The sequence below is a fragment of the Ogataea polymorpha genome (genome assembly GCF_001664045.1).
Source record: "Ogataea polymorpha strain NCYC 495 leu1.1 chromosome Unknown OGAPOscaffold_2, whole genome shotgun sequence".
Lineage (NCBI taxonomy): Eukaryota > Fungi > Ascomycota > Pichiomycetes > Pichiales > Pichiaceae > Ogataea > Ogataea polymorpha.
In genome coordinates this window covers 1,044,823-1,063,657 of record NW_017264699.1, presented here as the reverse complement: position 1 = coordinate 1,063,657, position 18,835 = coordinate 1,044,823, and the positions used below count along the sequence as shown (strand labels likewise).

General features: G+C 45.7%; 11 protein-coding genes across 11 annotated transcripts; 6 read left to right on the top strand and 5 right to left on the bottom strand.

Annotated features, from left to right (window-relative positions):
* Positions 1-29: 29 nt before the first annotated feature.
* OGAPODRAFT_38347 (uncharacterized protein) lies at positions 30-1,217 on the bottom strand (the record flags this gene model as incomplete). The annotated part of the gene is made up of 1 exon (XM_018355358.1): positions 30-1,217. A coding segment is annotated over one exon (1,188 nt), but the record flags the coding sequence as incomplete, so codon positions are not given.
* A 245-nt stretch (positions 1,218-1,462) lies between these two features.
* OGAPODRAFT_15842 (uncharacterized protein) lies at positions 1,463-2,018 on the top strand. The gene has a single exon (XM_018354000.1). It carries the CDS (start codon positions 1,503-1,505, stop codon positions 2,004-2,006), a length of 504 nt encoding a protein of 167 aa, XP_018212482.1. The 5' UTR covers positions 1,463-1,502; the 3' UTR covers positions 2,007-2,018.
* Positions 2,019-2,163: 145 nt separating this feature from the next.
* On the top strand, positions 2,164-2,982 carry OGAPODRAFT_39322 (uncharacterized protein; the record flags this gene model as incomplete). The annotated part of the gene is made up of 1 exon (XM_018355376.1): positions 2,164-2,982. A coding segment is annotated over one exon (819 nt), but the record flags the coding sequence as incomplete, so codon positions are not given.
* Positions 2,983-3,098: 116 nt separating this feature from the next.
* OGAPODRAFT_75542 (uncharacterized protein) lies at positions 3,099-6,089 on the top strand. The gene has a single exon (XM_018356041.1). It carries the CDS (start codon positions 3,287-3,289, stop codon positions 6,062-6,064), a length of 2,778 nt encoding a protein of 925 aa, XP_018212480.1. The 5' UTR covers positions 3,099-3,286; the 3' UTR covers positions 6,065-6,089.
* A 40-nt stretch (positions 6,090-6,129) lies between these two features.
* Positions 6,130-6,763, top strand: OGAPODRAFT_92910 (uncharacterized protein; the record flags this gene model as incomplete). Its single annotated transcript, XM_018357246.1, has 1 exon — positions 6,130-6,763. The coding sequence occupies one exon, from the start codon at positions 6,130-6,132 to the stop codon at positions 6,727-6,729; it is 600 nt and encodes a 199-aa protein (XP_018212479.1). The 3' UTR covers positions 6,730-6,763.
* On the bottom strand, positions 6,739-9,911 carry OGAPODRAFT_75540 (uncharacterized protein; the record flags this gene model as incomplete). Its single annotated transcript, XM_018356040.1, has 1 exon — positions 6,739-9,911. One exon carries the CDS (start codon positions 9,909-9,911, stop codon positions 6,765-6,767), a length of 3,147 nt encoding a protein of 1,048 aa, XP_018212478.1. The 3' UTR covers positions 6,739-6,764.
* A 118-nt stretch (positions 9,912-10,029) lies between these two features.
* On the top strand, positions 10,030-11,358 carry OGAPODRAFT_15841 (uncharacterized protein). The gene has a single exon (XM_018353999.1). The coding sequence runs from the start codon at positions 10,036-10,038 to the stop codon at positions 11,296-11,298; it is 1,263 nt and encodes a 420-aa protein (XP_018212477.1). The 5' UTR covers positions 10,030-10,035; the 3' UTR covers positions 11,299-11,358.
* A 175-nt stretch (positions 11,359-11,533) lies between these two features.
* Positions 11,534-14,867, top strand: OGAPODRAFT_92907 (uncharacterized protein; the record flags this gene model as incomplete). Its single annotated transcript, XM_018357245.1, has 1 exon — positions 11,534-14,867. The coding sequence occupies one exon, from the start codon at positions 11,534-11,536 to the stop codon at positions 14,813-14,815; it is 3,282 nt and encodes a 1,093-aa protein (XP_018212476.1). The 3' UTR covers positions 14,816-14,867.
* A 2-nt stretch (positions 14,868-14,869) lies between these two features.
* Positions 14,870-15,835, bottom strand: OGAPODRAFT_98393 (uncharacterized protein; the record flags this gene model as incomplete). The annotated part of the gene is made up of 1 exon (XM_018358011.1): positions 14,870-15,835. The coding sequence occupies one exon, from the start codon at positions 15,833-15,835 to the stop codon at positions 14,870-14,872; it is 966 nt and encodes a 321-aa protein (XP_018212475.1).
* Positions 15,836-15,908: 73 nt separating this feature from the next.
* On the bottom strand, positions 15,909-17,908 carry OGAPODRAFT_15840 (uncharacterized protein). Its single transcript, XM_018353998.1, has one exon. It carries the CDS (start codon positions 17,454-17,456, stop codon positions 15,936-15,938), a length of 1,521 nt encoding a protein of 506 aa, XP_018212474.1. The 5' UTR covers positions 17,457-17,908; the 3' UTR covers positions 15,909-15,935.
* An 82-nt stretch (positions 17,909-17,990) lies between these two features.
* On the bottom strand, positions 17,991-18,811 carry OGAPODRAFT_15838 (uncharacterized protein). The gene has a single exon (XM_018353997.1). It carries the CDS (start codon positions 18,753-18,755, stop codon positions 18,069-18,071), a length of 687 nt encoding a protein of 228 aa, XP_018212473.1. The 5' UTR covers positions 18,756-18,811; the 3' UTR covers positions 17,991-18,068.
* Positions 18,812-18,835: the final 24 nt, after the last annotated feature.

Genomic DNA, 18,835 nt, shown 5'->3' with positions numbered 1-18,835 from the left:
AATGCTGTCTCTCTCAACTCCTTTTTTGGCCGCACCTCATCAAACCAGGCATGTTTGGACGCTTTCGAGACCTCGAGTCTCTTGGTAGCGTCCACCACCAGAAGTCGAGAGATCAAGTCAAGGGCAGAGTCCTCTATCTCATCCCAGTATGGCGAATAAAAAGCGTACTTACCCTCGATGATCTGCTGGCGCATCGATGGTGGCCCTAACTCCTCACTGAAGGGAGGAAAACCGCATAGACACACGTATATCAGTACCCCAACGGACCACATATCAACAGTCTTGGTATATTTGCGTTCAGTAGAGTTCACCAGCACCTCAGGCGCAACGTATGCCGGCGTTCCACAGAGCGTGTTGGTGAATTTTGTTGCTCCGATGAACTTGGCAAGACCAAAATCTGCTATCTTCACCTTGACATCCAGCTCGTGAGCGTCCCAAGGCCCCGTCTGCTTGTCGGAGTCAGAATTTCTGAGTGTTATGTCCAAGAGAATGTTCTCCGGCTTCAGGTCTCTGTGTGCAATGTCAAGAGAGTGAAGGTACTTGAGTCCGCTCATCAGTTGGCTCATAAGTGCTTTAGTCTCGTTCTGCCGAAGCTTGCCCTTGGACACGATTCTGTTGAAAAGCTCGCCACCATTCACTTTCTCTAACACCAAATATGTGGTCATAGTATTGGCGTCATACGGTTCCACAAACGTTTCGTAGGATCGGACAATGTTCGGATGGTCGATCTTCATTAGAATGTTCAGCTCCCTATTAAGAGAGGTGGCCCAATTGGCATCTTTGCGAGTTGGATTGAAGATCTTGACCGCACAACACTCTCCTGTACTTCTTCGAACACATTCTTTGACCTGCGCATAATGTCCACATCCTAGCAACTCACCAATCACATAGCTGTCGTAAAAAGACCCAGTTCCAGGCCTACGTGGGCTCTTGAGAGTGAAACTTGCCTGATATTTCATGACATAGTGGCATTCAGCAGCAAAAGAAATTTTGTCTCCAGATCGTATCAGACATGTATTGTCCTTACCAACGAGAAGTCCGTTCACAAAGGTACCGTTTGAGCTGAGGTCCTTCAGATAAATTATGTCCTTACCATTCAGATAGCTCACGCCGATTTCGCAATGATACGTTGAACAGTCCGCAGGAGTGAGAATGATATCATTTTTCTTGGAACGACCCACCCGAAGGCAGACTTTTCTCCGAAGCTCGATTTGCTGGGGACCAGTAGCAGCGGGATCCAGGTTGTACAGCGAGGCGACAGCAGGGAAGGGCAACTTTTTAGGCTCGGAAGAGGAGTGCGGAGGGTCCGAGAGCTTTCTCTTGCGGCTCAATGACACACCCGAAAGCATGACGGCAAGACAAAATTGGAGAGAAATCTTGATTTTCGCGTACTAATTTTCTTAAATACATACACACGGCTGTGCTACCAAAACATAATATATCGTATATTGTAAAAAGCTCCACCGTCGATTTATAATCTGATTTTTAGGACACTCACTAAAATGGCCGTCGGAGGATTGGGAGAAGTCGATCAAAAGTACAACGGCAGAGGTATCCGTGTCGGAATTGTTCATGCCCGTTGGAACAAAAAAATCATTGATAATCTCGTTCTTGGTGCCAAGAACAAGCTTCTCGAGTTCGGTGTCGTGGAGGGAGACATAATCATCGAGTCTGTGCCAGGCGCTTATGAGCTTCCATTGGCTACCGTGGGAATGTTCAAAAAGCACAATGTCGACGTTGTCATTCCAATTGGATGTCTGATTAAAGGTTCCACCATGCACTTCGAGTATATTTGCGATTCGGTGTCACATGCTCTTATGGACCTCCAATTTAAAATCGGAAAGCCTGTGATCTTCGGCGTTTTGACATGCCTAACGGAGGAACAGGCAGAGGCTCGTGCTGGCTTGATCCCAGGGTTTATGCACAACCACGGCGAAGATTGGGGTGCTTGCGCTGTTGAGATGGTCGTCAAATTTGGTGGGTTGTCAGACCTCAAGATATCATAGCACAGATTTCACTAAATTTTTTTTTTATTTTTGAAAAAGCGAATAGTAGTTCGTAGCCATGGTTAAACGAGGGCTTTCTGATAGCGAAAGCGAAAACGAGGACGATTGGAGAAACAGAGATACAGACATAGAGAGTAGCGACTCCTCTGATGAAAACGAGGACAACGATGAGCAAAATCATAGTGATTCTAATGATTATCCCAGAAATCATAAAAAGGTAATAAAAGATCGATTCCAGGCCAGTGACAGTGAAGAAGATGACGATTATGACGCCGAGTTTGAAAAACATGTACAGGAGGCACGAAGGGAAATGGAACAGAGCGCCAAGAAGCTCAAGCAACTGACTCCAGAACAATTAGCCAAAGAGCAGAAGAAGATCAAACGCAGCGGGGTGGTATATCTTTCGACTATTCCCCCATACATGAAACCTGCAAAACTCAGACACGTATTGCAACGGTTTGGAAAAGTGGGTAGGCTATATCTCAAGCCTGAGGATCCCAAGGTTTACAAGGCAAGGGTGAAGACGGGAGGAAACAAGAAAAAAAAGTTTGTGGAGGGTTGGTGTGAGTTTGAAAACAAGAACGACGCCAAACTTGCAGCAGAAACCTTGAACGGGAACAAGCTTGGAGGAAAGAAGGGCAATTTTTACTATGATGACATTATGAACATCAAATATCTCAAGGGCTTCAAGTGGCATGATCTGACGGAAGCTATGAATAGAGAGATCGAAATCAGAGAGAGCAAGATGCAATCTGAGCTTTCTCAGGCGCACAAAATAAACAAGAATTTCATCAAGAATGTGGAAACCTCCAAGATGATCGAAAACATCAAGAAACGGAAAAAGAACGTTGAGCCCACTGTTCAGCGCGTGTATGCCCAGCGATCTGTTACTACTAACAGAGCGGGAGCCGATGCATCACAGAAGGATACCAAAAACACAGAGAGTGGCAAGCTGAAAAAGGTGCTTGAAAATATTTTCTGATTTATGTCATGTAGTAAATTAATCAAGATATTTTTTCGATATTTTTTTAGTATTTTTCATGTTACGATATTCATCAAGGTTGCCTTCACGGCTGCTGTTTGCTGGGATAGGGCAACTGCGATGGCGAAGCGCGGGATCCAAGAGAACAAATAATAGGAGTCCTCGTTTGCAGGTAGTCAAAACCCCCGAGGAACTGCTACAGGAATATAGAAATGTGGACATCGACAACTTGCGCGAACAGTACGAAAACTTAAACAACGTAAGGTTCTGCGAGCCTAACAGGCAATGGATTTCCGCTATGTTTGGGCTAGAAAGTGTTCCCAAAGACTTCAATTTTTTAGATACTCCAGAATCCCGGGTCATAGTTCGCAAGCTTCTAAAAGAAAGATACGGCAAGATGTCTTCTTCGATTTCTTTTGACCAGCTGTATTTTACGGACATAAACGTTGGCGATGTGGTTGATTTATCGCTTTCTCTGGACAGCAATAATCTTGCCGTTGTTGCTGAACTTCCGCAGGATATCAAAGACCCCCGTTACACTTTGATCAACAAGTACGGAGATCTCGAGTTTGTGAGTAAAAAACGATTCCGTTTCAGACTACCTTCTATTTTTCCACCGGAGTGGTTTAACGGCTCGGTGATGAACGAGCAAACAATTTTGACAGACCTTGGGCGCTCTGCCCAGCCCGTTGGTAAAGTGAAATATAAGCTCGAAGAAAACCCAGATCGTGCTCGTATGTTTGACGAGATAATCTCGCAGGATATCAATGATACAGAAGAACTGACCACCTATATTGTTCCCTCTCTTCTCTCTGGAATACTGAGCGAGGAGCTATCGAAGCTGAACAATAGGGCCTGGAGTTTGCTGCCTGACGTGAACTTAAAGCTGGAAACTCTTCACAACGTTCTTCAGAGTTCCAATGGGCCGGTTCAGCTTAATTTCTGTGAGATTTTCCGCGCTTGCAGCTTGGTGGATTTAGAGCAGGTTGCAAAGGTGATGCGTTCGAGAGATCCGCAGATGATACAGAAAAGCAATAAAAGATTACACAATTTGCTGGCACGGATGCTTGCTATTGGAAACCAGTACGACTGGGTGACTTTGGGTAAGAATCCTTTTGGAAAAGCTAGCAACACAGAGAAGATGAGTCCGGAGGCAGTTTATGCTCTCATGTTAGGTTTGCGCAAAAATAACCAAACATATGTTCACGATACAAAAAACATATTGCCAAAACATGTGACTGTTGTTCCTCTGGAGACGATTGTCGAGCACAATAAAGTTGTGGAGGATTACGAGGCAAACGAGCAACTGCACGGCCAGCTCACCGAGTACATCATGCAGAGACTCGAGGAAAAGTCTTCTACAACAAAACCCCAGCATTACGAGCGGATTATGGACATGTATCGACTTTACATTGCCGGCTCTGTGAGCAGTCCTAGTTGTGAGTCTTTCCTAGTGAAGGTTGTGCGAAGACTTCCCAGCCACAACCATCTTGAGATCACCAGAGACGTCATTTACGAGCTGCTTTTGAGATTGAAGGAAATTGCACCTAACGAGAACCCGATTAAATGGTGGATAAATTTTCCTGCTCCAGGAAGTGGACTGTCTTTAAAAGCGGACCTGGAGCAGGAGTTTTATGAGAAAATCACCAAAGACACACTGAATAGTTTCTTCTTCGTTGACGAGGAAATGTTCAACCACCCGCGGCCGCGGTTTTCTGATGTGGTTTACTGTATTGACTCGATCGACGCCAAGGAGATTGACGACGGTGTCAGTGTTCACCAGCTAGACGAGAACAAGTTCCTGGTTGGCGTGTTTGTTGCGGATCCGGCTTCCTATGTGCACCCAAAATCCACGGTTGCAGACATTGCGTACGAACGTGCTTCCACGCTCTATTTGCCAGACGTCGGGGCTGCCAGCAATGGAATATCGATGATGCCGGAGGTTCTGACGAAACATATTCAGCTGGGTGTCCACGGATTTCCACAGAGAGTGCTCAAGGTGAGCTACGTGGTGGATATTTCCAATGGAACAGCAGAGCTGGCGTCAGAAGGTGTGAAGTTTGGCGTTGCTGACCAGTTCCTGAGCACGGATTACGACTCGGTCCATAAAATTCTGGAGAACGCCAGCGACGCAGATAAGATCTTGAACGAAATGTCCGCGCGCACAAAGATACCAGAATCGAAAATATCAGCCGATCTTAAAGCGCTGTACACGGCGGCAGACGCGCTCCGCCAGAGAGCTGAGGAAACTGGAAGAGTCACCGTGTTTAATAATTTCTCCATGGGCCGCAGGGTGGACACCATCAAGGAGGACGCAGAGGACATTCTCATCAGTTTCAAGGAAAACCGCAGAAACCAGCAGCTGAGATCCGAAGTGCTTGTTTCGGAGCTGATGGTCAACGCAAACAGACTGATGGGAGAATTTTTCAAAAAGAACAAAATACCAGGCTTGTTCAAGATCCAGAACAAACAGCCAACGACTCCAGAGGTGGCGTTGCAATTACGAGAATTGCAACAGAAAAAGGGCACTGTGAGTACCAATGAATTCTTTTTGCTCAGCGAGTTCCTGAATAAATCCCACGTTGCTCCGTTCCCTACAAGACACGATTCTCTTGCAGTCGATGCTTATGCAACTGTCACCTCGCCACTGCGGAGGTTTGCCGATCTGATGAACCATTGGCAACTGCACCGTTATCTTGCCGAAGGCTCGCCCGCCTTCAGACAGGAACACGTCAACGCAATGGCATACCATCTCGAGATGCGTGCCGACATCGATAAACGTGTTTCCTCGAAAATCATGACATTCTACATGTTCAAGCACCTCAAGTATCTACAAAAATCCTCTAAAGAGCCGATCCGCGTCGAGTGTGTTGTTTGCAGACCGGCTTCTGACGATGGTATTTTGGATGTTGTTCTGCCTGACTACGGCGTGTATGGTGTCCTGGAAACTAGCCAATCGGACAGAAGCAGGGAACTATTGAGCGACGTTGAAGTGGGCGACGTGATAAAGGATGCTGTGATTGTGGACATGGACCTTTTAGAAGGTCTGCTTGTACTCAAAAGTGACAGCTACTAAACTGTACATAGAAAATAAAATAAATAAAGGCGAAAAATAATGCTTAATATTTTTTCGATATCTCCATGGCAAAGAAAGGCAAGAAGCAAGAGGTCGAAGAGGCTCCAGGAAGCGACAGCGACTATGAAGACACCGGCAAGAAGCCAAGCAAGAAACAGCTAGAAAAACAGGCTAAAAAGCAAGCGGATGCAGACAAGAAGAAAGAGCGCGAGGCCTTGCTCGCAATGGAGGAAGAAGCCTTGACAAAGTCCAAGGGTGGCAAGGGGAAAAAGGGCAAGAAGGGCGGCAACTCTGACCTGGACGATGCATTGAACTCATTCGGCCCTAAGGGAACTATCGATGCCCACGGTGTCGAAGATTCTCTCGCCGCCTTGTCTCTTCTTAAGAACGATGTCGTTCCCGCAAAGGAGATTGACAGACACCCTGAAAGACGTTTCAAGGCTGCATTGGCTGCATACACAGAACGTAGACTGCCAGAAATGAAGAAAGAGAACCCGGGATTACGGAAACAGCAACTAGAACAGCTCATCTACAAGGAGTTCCAGAAGAGTGATGAAAACCCAATGAACAAAGAAACCAACATCAGCTACAATGCCAAAACTGATGACGTGCGTAAGGTGAAAGAAATGATCCGTGAAAAACGTACCAAGAAGTACGAGAAATAGTCTTTGTATGTTAATTCCTAAATCTCTATATTACACTACTCGAACAAGTCGTCTAGCTTAATTTCCTCAGTTTTCGACTTTTTTATCTCCCCTTCGTTTTCGTCTCCGTCTTCAGCCTTGCGCTTCTTATCTTCGTCCTCGCTTTCTTCGTCGAAAAGGTCGACATCGCTCTTGTCGTCTTCGCTTTCCTCTTTGTTAGGTTCCTCCTCCTCATCCTCACTCTCAACAACAAACTCCTTCTTCTTCTTACGCCCGCCGCGTTTCTTCTTTGGTTTTTCCTCGGAAGTCACGTCCAACTCGTCTCTGTTGTCCTTGTCTTCCTCAAGACGCTGCTGATTCCATTCCTTGGCAGCCTCCTCAAGTCGCTTTCTCTCCTCAGCACGCTTCTCTTCCAGTTTGCGCTGTTCCTCCAATTCTTTTTCCCTCTGCTCCTGCTTCCTCTGCTCCTCGAGTATCTTCTGCTTCTTTGCGGTACGGATCTTGTTTTCAACCTCACCCTCGTAATCCTTCTGCTCGGCAATTGCTTTCTCGAGTTGCTTGATAAGAGTATTTCCCATATTTGCTCTCAATTTCAACTCTTCAGCAGGGAAAGGAGGATGTTTCTCGTCGGTGGCCAGCTCATTCAACGACTTAATAGCCTGAACAAGTCCAACCATGGATTCCTCTAAGTCGGCAACGGTTCTCTTGGTAGGGGGCTGCTTTCTCAGAAATTCCGCAAGCTGGAAATGAACAAACGCAATATTGAACTTGATCGAGGGCAACCCATTGATCTTATAGGCCTTCTCTGCGAACTGAAGCGCTGTCTTGTAATACTCGATCACTTTCTCTGCCATTGCCCTGTACAGCCAAGCCCTGCTGATGAAATTGTAGATATTGGCATCCTGTCCATTTGTGTACCGAGTAAGAGCTAGTTGGTAGCTTTCTATACTCTTCGCATATTGCTTGGCTTCTAGGAAGCAGTGGCCCAGATTTATGTAAACAGAAATATCCTGCAACGACTCTCTCACCTTTCTAAATATCTCAAGAGCAATACCTACCTGCTTTTTGTCTGCAAAGATAATGGCAACGCCTTGCGCAGCATATGCATCCTTTGGATCAATGGACAAGACCTTTTGATAGAGTTGGGCTGCACGAATGTAGTACTGTTCCTTTTTTTGCACGTCCTTGGACTCCCTGGCAAGAGTACAGTAAACATTACCCAGCGATGTCAGAGCATAACAGTCATGGGAGGTGTGGTTAACTAGGGTTTCTCTGTGATGTTCACTCTCAATGTCCTTTCCCTTCGTAGCCATGTACTTCTTACCAAACTTTTTGACGTACCATCCGTAGAATGATCTAACTTCAAGATCGTCAGGAGATTCCGCTAACAGTTCAGCAAGTTCTTCGTGAATGTCTTCCTTGTCAGACAAACAAGTTAGAAGAAGCCATCTGAGTTTGGCGCTGTTGTAACCAGGACATTTTTGCAGAATCTTCTGATACATGTTCTTGGCGGTTTCGACTTCGTTTTGGGACTCCTTGCAGCGAGCAACGTTGTATTCGAGAATGAGTTTGATGGCATCTCTTGGAGTTCCTTCCTCTTTTTGAGAGTCCAATGCTTTGAGAGCGTTTTCAAAGTACGACAGAGAGTCACCTTCATTCTTCAATAGTCCTAGCACTCCAATATTATTAAGTAGTGCATAAGACAAGTCCGACTCTGTTTTCCCAGATGAGAGTTCCTGATCTTTCAGCATCATAAGGTATTTCAAAGACTGCGAAATATCTTTATCCTCGTATATTCTAGCCAACGTGATAAGGGCTGCGGAGTTCAATGGCTCTTTGTGTTCTTTTGCAAGAGAAACATACTTCTCCAAAAATGTTGTAGCCTTATCGGTTTGTTTTGAGTTCCTGCTGTAAAGCATACCAAGCGCGAGAGTGACCTCCAATACACGAGAGTGAGATTCCTGCAGTTTCTCAAACTCTCTGATGGCGTCGTTGATTTGATTTCTCACAATCAAACACTGACCATAACCGTACCTGGAAAGCAAATTATTCTCATTATATTTGATGGAGCTGCTGAATAGCTTTTGAGCCTCCAAAACGTCATTTTGCGCAAATTTGCACCTGGCGAGCCAAAGAAAAGCGTCACTTTTGATCCGATTAGAAAACCTTGTGTCCCTGGAAACTTTGTCACAAATTTTCTGAACTAATGCATAATCTTGTTTGGAGAAATAGAATGAGGCCAAGATCAACAAAATCACACCGTTTGTCGGGTCGTCAATCAGTGAAGCCTTGGTAAACTCCAAGGCCAAAGCGTACTTCTCTTTGAAATCGGCATCAGAAACAGAGTTGGTAAAACAATCGTCAAATTTGGCAATTGAAATAAGAATCTTGGCCTCGAGATTCTTTTCGGGGTTCACCTGAATAGAGTTTTGCCAGGCTTGGTTGGCAAGCTTCTTCCTTCCCAGCATCCAGTAACACATGCCAATACCAATTCTGGGATCAGGCCTGAGAAGGGGGTTAAGCAGAAGACATCTTTGGAAAACTTTGAGCGCAGCCACATAGTTTTCCTTGTAAAAGAAGATTTTGGCCTTGGCCATCAAGGCAAAACAATTCTTCGGGTTTTTCTTCAGTAAGCTGTCCAACAGTCTTGACTCCTTCTCGAAGTTCGTCTGTTTGCCTTTCTGCTTGTCAGAAGAGAGAAGCAGCAAGGCTTGGGACATGAGTGTGAGCTCGTTGGTTGGATCTAGTGACAAGGCAGTTTCAGTTTCTTTCGTAGCCAATTCGTGGGAAATCAACCCGCTGTTCTTGCCCTCTCTGGTAAGATATAGCCATGCCAGAAATCCATGCAATGTGGACTGGACGTCTCCGGTAGCGTCCATGATCGGAGGCGAGTCGAGAGCATTTTTGATGACATTAAGCGACTCATCAATTTTTCCTTGACTGGCATACGCTTTGGCAACAACCAGCCAATGTTTCGTGCTAGACTCCTCATTGGTCAACAGAGCACATAATTCACTGGAGTCCTCCGGAAGATCGCTGATAGTGTCAATAACAACCTCCTCGCCTTCTTCCTTCAATGGAATGGTGATATTCTTCGATACATAAGCCTCCTTGTGCTTCTCATCCAGGTGGCCCAAATAGTAGTCGGCATTCAAAGGAACCGACTCCTCACTTGCCAAGTTCAAATCTTCCTGGACTGGCATTTTGAGAACAAAAGAACGTATATCTTTTGAAGTTTTTCCAGGAGCCAAAAAGTGTCAATTACCCGGGCGAAAAAAAAAAATAGATTTAGTATATAATCCTTGGTGTGCAGGATCAACTCTCATAATGGCAGAAGATAAGCGGCGAATATACGTAGGATCGATGTCCAAGTTGCTTGCAGAAAATCCGCGTGATCTGGAACAGCGATTTGAGAGGTTCGGGAAAATAGTGCGTGGTTTTGAAATCCACCATAAAGAAGTGCTAGACTACTACTATGGATACATTACATTGCAAATACCCGAGGATCAGCTCAAAAAGCTTAAGCGTACATTTAATGGTGTCACATACAAGGGATCAAAGCTTGCCATACAGGAAGCTAAACCGGATTACAAAGAAAGATGGCTCAAGGACAGTCGCAGACAAGATACCAAGATCAAAGATAGACAAATCAGAGAGCGCATAGCCCAATGCCGACTAGAGAGAATTGCTCAAAAAGATATGAATCCCTTTGAGCTTTCAAAGACAGAGAAAGGAAGAATGAGACGGACACCCAGAAAGACAAGTTTAGCCAAATTGTCCATGAGAGCGAACATCAAGGGCAAGCTCAAGATTGTGAGGGCCCGCAAAACTAAGGTATGGGGATACAACAAGAACAAGCATCCTGTGGACCTTGTTTGGAGATACATTGACGGGGAATGGAGAGATGGTAATGATCATACCGTGGAGAAAGTAAAGACAGATTTCACCATGGGAGAGACAGAGAAGGAGATCGTAGAGGAGAAAGAGCGCACAACCAAGATGTTGGAGTCCTGGATGGACTCTTTTGACTTTAATAAGCCGGTTGATCTTAGTGACGACGAAGAGCTTGAACACGTGCCTGTTTCCAGACACCGTGAAGACCAGGCTGTTACCGAGGCCACTGACAAAGAGCCGGCAGTGGTCGTTTTCGAGGAAGAGAATACAGTCCAACCAGCCTCGAACGTGCAGAAAGAGGAGGAGGATGATGTAGATACCGAGTTTTTACCATCCTTCTTGCAAAAAGCGAAGCCAGTTGAACAGAAGGAAGAGCCATCTGCTTCCAACAAAACCACCGAAGTTCTGAGAACATTGCTGAACCCGACAGAGCCGATCAAAGAGCGTGAATACATGGAGTCCGAGATGGCAGCTCCCGTTACTAGTTCCAAAAAATACGGGCTTTTTTTCTCGCACTCAAAGTCACCGTTCCTGAGTGCTCAGACGCAACTGGCTACTTTGAAGACGGTCGAGATCGGCGAAGAATATGACAGTTGGTTTTGGGAGAATCGTGGAGACTTGAACAGGTATTTCAGGAGACGGCGCAGGGACGTTCTTCGGCAGGCAAAGAAAGGAGGCCGCGTACCACTTATTTAATTCAGAATCTGCACTGCCTTGCATATATAAAGAGCATTGACGAATATATTAGGCATGAACGCTGGGAGCTGGGCCAGGTTAAGAGCTTTGGATATAGAAACTGATTGCGGACCTGAAAAGGAGCCCTTGTAGACTGCAGCATTCAGCCCGAGCGTGTCTTTCAGTCTGATGATAATAGTCGTGTACACAATAATGACCATTTTTCGTCGAAAAATATTCTTTTTATACTCTCGTCATGGAGGCTAAACCGATAGTTCTCGAGAACACGAGCCGGCGTGATGCCCTCATCGCTGTTGAGAAGAAGTACAAGCAAGTCTGGAAGGAAGAAAAAGTGTTTGAAGTGAGCGCTCCAACCAACGAGGAAGTGCCATACGGCACTTCTTGGGAGGAGCTTCACGCAAAACACCCTAAATTTCTCACCACGATGGCATATCCCTACATGAACGGTGTTCTTCATGCCGGACACAGTTTCACGCTTTCGAAGAGTGAATTTACATCCTCTTTCGAGAGACTGAAGGGCGTGAAGGTGATTTTCCCTCTTGGATTCCACTGTACAGGAATGCCTATCTGTGCTGCTGCCGACAAGCTCAAGAGAGAGATCGAGATGTTTGGTGAGGACTTTTCGAAGGTGCCGGCAGAAAACGAACAGCCCGACGACGAGGCAAAGACAGCCACCAAGAAGGAAGATGTGACCAAATTCAATGCCAAGAAGTCCAAGGTTCAAGCCAAGCAGGGCCGTGGAAAATACCAGTTTGAGATCATGGAGCAGCTTGGGATTCCGAGATCCGAGATCTCGAAATTTGCTGACCCTTACTACTGGGTCACTTTTTTCCCTCCTCTTGTTGAGAAAGATGTCACGGCTTTTGGAGGTAAGGTTGATTGGAGAAGATCGATGGTCACGACTGATTTCAACAGCTACTACGATTCGTTTGTTAGATGGCAGATGAACAGGTTGAGAGAGCAGAGCAAAATCAAGTTCGGTGAAAGATACACCATTTACTCCGTCAAAGACGGCCAGCCATGTATGGATCACGACAGACAGTCGGGAGAGGCTGTTCTGCCTCAAGAGTACACTGGATTGAAGATTAGGATCACCGAGTTTGCTGGAAAAGCACAAGAGGTTTTTGAAAACGAGAAGTTTGATCCTGCTGGCAAAAAGGTGTTTCTGGTGGCAGCCACTCTGAGACCGGAAACCATGTACGGCCAGACGTGCTGTTTCGTTTCTCCAAAAATCAACTATGGTCTGTTTGACGCCGGAAACGGGAACTACTACATTTGCACCGAGAGAGCGTTCAAGAACATGAGCTACCAGAAGCTGACTCCTAGGAGAGGAGACTTCAAGCCAATTTTGAAGATCAACGGTGCTTCTCTGATAGGTTCCAAGATTGATGCTCCACTCACAGTGTTCAAGAACTTGAGAGTGCTTCCTATGGAGACCGTCCTAGAGTCCAAGGGAACGGGCGTGGTTACGTGTGTTCCGTCCGACTCTCCAGACGATTATGCTACGACTAGAGACTTGCACAATAAGGCCGACTTCTACGGAATTAATAAGGATTGGGTCATCACCGACATCCTCCCGGTCATCAGGACAGAAAAGTACGGTGACAAATGCGCAGAATATCTTGTCAAGGAGCTGAAGATTAACTCGTCCAAAGACACCGTTCCTCTGGCCACGGCTAAGGAATTGGCCTACAAGGAGGGTTTCTACAATGGTACCATGATCGTTGGCAAATATGCTGGTCAAAAGGTCCAGGATGCCAAGGAGAAGGTTAAGAAAGACTTGATTGCCTCGGGCGATGCCTTTGCCTACAGCGAGCCTGAGTCACTGGTCATTTCTAGATCGGGAGACGAGTGTATTGTTTCTCTCGAAGACCAATGGTATCTGGACTATGGTGAAGAGAATTGGAAAGAACAGGCATTGGAATGTCTTTCTCAAATGAACGTTTACAGTCCAGAGGTCAAAAATGCCTTTGAAGGTGTTCTGAATTGGCTGAAAAACTGGGCTGTTTCCAGAAGTTACGGTTTGGGCACAAGGATTCCATGGGATCCAAAGTATCTTGTTGAGTCTCTGTCGGACTCCACTGTCTACCATGCCTACTACACAGTGGCTCATCTGTTGCACGAAGATTTCTATGGTAAAGTTACTGGTCCTCTTGGTATCAAGCCAGAACAGATGACCGACGAGGTCTGGGATTATATTTTCTGCAACTCTGACAAGGTCGACAGCAGCATTCCTCAAGAGCATCTGGACCTGATGAGAAGAGAGTTTGAGTACTTCTACCCAACAGACATGTCTGTGTCTGGGAAAGACCTGATTCCAAATCACTTGACTTTCTTCATCTACTGCCATACTGCCCTGTTCAAGAAGCAGTTCTGGCCCAAAGGGATTAGATGCAATGGACACTTGATGCTGAATAATGCCAAGATGTCGAAGTCTACCGGTAATTTCATGACCTTGGAGCAAATGGTGGAGAAATTTGGAGCCGACGCTACGAGAATTGCTCTCGCAGATGCAGGTGACAGCGTTGAAGACGCCAATTTCGAGGAGAGCAACGCCAATGCAGCCATTCTGAGAATGTACACATTGAGGGAATGGGCTGATGAAACGATCAAAACCATTAGCTCTTTCAGAACCGGCGAGTACAATTTCTTTGATAAGGCCTTTGATAATGAGATGAACTCTTTGATCAACGAGACTTACAGACAGTTCGATGCAACTCATTTCAAGGGTGGTTTGAAGAGTGGCCTATTCGACTATCAAACGGCCAGAGACTACTACAGAGAAGTCAGCAACATCGGCCCGGGTATGCATAGGGACCTGGTCCTCAAATACCTTGAAACACAGGCCCTTTTGGTGTCGCCAATTGCTCCACATTTTGCGGAGTATTTATATAGAGACGTCCTGGGTCACAAAGAATCCATTTTGAACGCCAGATGGCCAACTCCAAAGGAACCGATCTCGACTCCGTTGACGGATGCTTTGACATATATCAGGACTCTGGCTAGATCCATCAGAGAGACCGAAGGACAGCTTCTAAAGAAGAAGAAGGGTAAGCCTGCAGATTTGGACAAGGACAAACCTTGTGTCTTGACATTGTACATTTCAGCAAGCTTCCCTGAGTGGCAGAAAAATTACGTCGAGCTTGTTAGAAGACTCTTCGAGGAGCACAAACTTGACGACAACAACGAGATCAAAGCTAACATTGACGGAAAAGATATGAAGAAGGCCATGCCATTTGTCTCTTCTTTGAAGAAAAGACTTGCTACCGAGTCTCCCGAGTCCGTGTTCAATAGGGAGCTGTCTTTCAGCGAGCTTGACACTGTGAAAGTGGCTAAGGATGTCATCAGGAAAGCTGCTGCCATTTGCAATGTTGTGGACGTCAAGGCCGTCCCAATTGATAGCAAGAGCACATCCGGTCAAGACATCTTCACCGGTAAGACTGTTGAGATTCCTACAGGAAAGATTTTGGAAAGTTCCGTTCCAGGACAGCCAGCGATCTCCATCAAGAATGTTTAGTAAATACAGCGGTGAATAAATACATTATTAGCGAATCGAATGGAATTGCGAATATCAGATTTTGATGCCTCTCTTTTCTAACTCTGCCACTGTCCAAGCCCAATTATTTGCGGCGTAGTAAGAGCTTTTTGCAAGATAGCTAGGTTGGTGTTCTTTCCCATAGGAAACAAAGAATTTTTCGTTATCTTTCTGTGGGGTCAATTCGTCACTCAGCGCACATTTTAGTGTTGCATATGATCCTTCCTCATTTGAAATACCGAAAAAGTAGCCAAAAATCTGGAAAAAAACCCAGAATAGCAATCCGATAAATGGTAATCGCGTAAAGTGGCTGAAGAGATTTGTGTTCATGACGAAACCAGGGTGCACAGAGACACAAAGTATTTGCGGGTGAATTTTTGCAACCCTGTTGATAAACTGCATCCCAGCAGTCTTAGCCAGACCGTATCTGAACCACGTGAAAATGATATTAGGACGATAGTTGAACTGGTAATCCATCTTGAAGGGGAAGAAAGTGAACCAGTGGCCGACAGAACTTATGTAGATAATTCTGGGATCTTGGACAAGAGATGGGTTTAGCATCAATGGAAGCAACCTATTGGTGATGAGAAAATGCGAGATGTAGTTTGTTTGTAGTTGAATTTCAAAGTTATCCTTGGTAAGCGAAAAGGGTACCGCCATGATGCCAGCGTTGTTGATGAGCAGATGAAGGGTCTTCTCCCTTGTTTTGAATTCTGCCATTGCTTTCTCAACAGAACTGAGGTTGAGAAGATCGATTTCCAGAAAGTAGAGCTCGCCAAGAGCATGAAGTGGATCTTTTCTGCGTGTCAACGCCTCCTGCTTCAGCGATTGTATCGCGGTTTCCACGCGGTTCTTGTTACGGCCACCTAGATACACCACGTAGCCGTGCAAGTACAAGTGGAGAACCGTGTAATAACCTATGCCGCTGTTGCCTCCAGAGATGAAGCAAACGCGTCGCTTTGTATGGGGATCGAAGTGTGGAAGGTCATCAGGCGAAAACATAAGGCTAAAAATTAAGTATCTTTCAATTACAGGAAGAGAAAAATTTAGATAACAGGTATTATTATAGCCACAGCCTTAATTCGTCAGGTCTTTCGTTAGCTTAGTACAAATATTTAATGTAGGGATTCAGGTCTCCCTTCATTATGCGAGTTCTTTCGTCGTATGATTCCCACTTTGCAAGCGAGGCTGCCGTCATCTTATTGCGGTTACGGTGCACCAAAATTGCGAAGTAGGCGAGGATGAACAACATAGCAAGACCAGTGAATCCGATACAAATGCCTAATCCTTTTTTGTAATCTGGAGCTTCGCTGTCAGGGAAGATAAACGACGAGATGATTCCTCCAATGTTACCAAATCCAATCACAAATGCAGTTCCCACGGATTTTCGTATGTGTCCTGAGAAATTGAGACTGATCCAGCACACGACAATAGGCATACAGGTGTAAAGGCCCGATGCAACCAGGAAACAGCCGCCGTATTTGACGTGCAGATGTTCTCCGCCGCCCAGAATCATAGCCTCACCCGCGATGGCCACAGATGCCGCGAGAATGGCATACGGCAACCTGATTCCGTGGAAATCGGAAACGAAGGCCAAAATGATCGAGAAACCGAGTGATGTGAGCCACGGATAGATGGAGTGGGCCTGCGCATTCATCGCGGTGTATCCAAGTAATTTGATGATGGATGGAGCGAAGTAAGCGTACGAATAGGACGGAACAATAAGACAGAAATAGATCAAAGCACCGACATAAAGCATTGGATCCTTGAAAACCTCCAAAACGTCCTTAACAGTTTGCTTAATCTCGAAGCCCGAATTTCCAGAGTACACCTCTAGCTTTTTCTTGAGGAAAGTTGTTTCGTTTTTGGTCAAATATTTGGCATCCTCAGGGAAGTCTGTGATCAAAAAGAACAGGAGAATTCCGAGACCTGCACTGATGGTACCCTCGACAATGTAGATCCATTGCCAAGCTGAAAGACCGTGAACACCGTTCAAATCGTATAGTCTATAAGCAATAGCTCCACCACAGCCACCAGCGACCGACGTGCAACTGAAAAAAATACTGAATCTTCGCTGGGCTTCCCGCTTGGTGTAGAAGTTTGCAAGGATGTAGAAAATGCCTGGGAAACTTCCAGCCTCAAAAATACCAAGGAGAACTCTCGTGGCCACCAAACCTCCAAAAGTCTTGACAAATGCGGTTCCAATGGTAACCACACCGAACAACACAATCATGGTACTCATCCAGGCGTGAGGCTTCACAATTTTGAGGCAATAGTTGGATATCACTTCGAAGACAATATAGGGAACGAAAAACACGGTTAAAGCTGTGTTGAACTGCTGCTTCTGCAAATTCAGGGCATCTTGCATTCCGTAAATCTTGGCGTTCGAGATGTTAACTCTGTCCAAGAAAGCCAAGAAGTAAAGCAGACAGAATGGAGGAATAACACAAAGATCGATCTTCCACATTAGTTTTTTGTGTTTGATGTTGTGCTCCTCAGCGAGAAGCTTCACCTTTTGGTCCATCTCGGACTCAGAGAGCACGGAGTCGTGAGACTGCTTTTCATCCGAGACTATATTCTCGTCGAGCTCGTACTTCTTCTCTAAGCTGGGAATAGAAGACATGACTAAAGAGAAGAATTTCAACAGGATGTGGGGACGGCCGATTTTATTTTATCTGCGAGAAAATTCAAAATTTTGTCACAGGTCCTCGCTAACAGGATTTCAGACGACCCAAGAAATAGGGCCCGCTCTTTTTTGTGTGACAAACAAATTCACAAAAGCAGCCTGCAGAACAATCAACCACTTCCCTAGACCGTCTATGCTAAGCCTGTTGCCGATCACTGCCCTATCGTGAGCCAAGAACAGGTTTTGTTGGGGCTCGATAGTATGCCCGGTACAGGCCCGTTCTCACTCTCTTTTCCGGATAGATGACTAAACAGGTAAAAATTTTCCCGCAAGCGTGCCGGTGGTGAGTCAGAGGACGCCGGACCACCGAGCATCCAGTAAACGCTATATTAGAAGCGACTCAGTTCATTTTCGGTGTATATGTGCTGATCCTACAATTCAAGTAAAATTCCGGGGTTTATCTTATATAAAAGCCGTCCCTCCAGCTACAGCCTTAAATGTTAACCTTGAATACCCGAGTGGGCTCTGAAACTAATTCTTTGCGCTATCTGTCGGCTAATCGTTAACGGTGTACGGGTGTTCGGCCAAAATATCCACAATCTAAATCAACTATACTATTATACAACATCTATCAGAGCTGCTGGCGCGAGCAGCAGATCTGGAAGCCGGGTAGGCTTCTTGCACAGCGTTTAATGGTTCGTTTTGAGTTCCAGCTCCCGTTTGTCCTTCAGCACCTTCCGGAATACAACTTTCCGTGGGCCGTTCTGTATCCCGCTGGGAATCGGCTTCTGTAGATCTAGTTGGCTCAACCACTTGGGCGAGCGTTTGTCGGACAGCCGTTTCGAAAACTTCGTCGATCTGATATTTTGTCTTGGCGCTGCACTCCAGAAACGCTGATAAGCCGAGTTCACGGGCAAGTTGCAACCCTGAAGACGAGGACACTTGGCGGCAGTTCTCGAGATCAGCCTTCGATCCCACCAAAATGATAGGCACATGTCTTCCTTCAAGAATGGAGCGAACGTGAACAACTCGCATAAGAACCGAATTAAAAGAGGTTTCGCTCACGACAGAATACACCATGAGGATGACCTGTGACTCCCGTAGCATATTTTCTGTTTTGAGGTCAAGTCCATAGTCAGTATCGACGATATCCAGGATGTTCAGCTGGTAATGCTGGCCATCTATTACAACCTCCTTTTTGTACAGATCCTGAACGTTCGAATCAATCTCCTCAACAAATTGCGACTGCACATATTGCAAAACTAGAGTACTTTTGCCGCTTCCCAGCTGCCCCATCACGCTGATTCTGACGGGTTTGCTTTCCTAACCGTTAGTAATGCTATGTATTTCGGATCCACGCACCATAAACATATTTT

Coding starts and splice junctions, on each gene's coding strand:
- OGAPODRAFT_75542 (XM_018356041.1), top strand. CDS start 3,287: ATGTTTGGGCTAGAAAGTGTTCCCAAAGACTTCAATTTTTTAGATACT.
- OGAPODRAFT_15838 (XM_018353997.1), bottom strand. CDS start 18,755: ATGGGGCAGCTGGGAAGCGGCAAAAGTACTCTAGTTTTGCAATATGTG.
- OGAPODRAFT_15841 (XM_018353999.1), top strand. CDS start 10,036: ATGGCAGAAGATAAGCGGCGAATATACGTAGGATCGATGTCCAAGTTG.
- OGAPODRAFT_15842 (XM_018354000.1), top strand. CDS start 1,503: ATGGCCGTCGGAGGATTGGGAGAAGTCGATCAAAAGTACAACGGCAGA.
- OGAPODRAFT_15840 (XM_018353998.1), bottom strand. CDS start 17,456: ATGTCTTCTATTCCCAGCTTAGAGAAGAAGTACGAGCTCGACGAGAAT.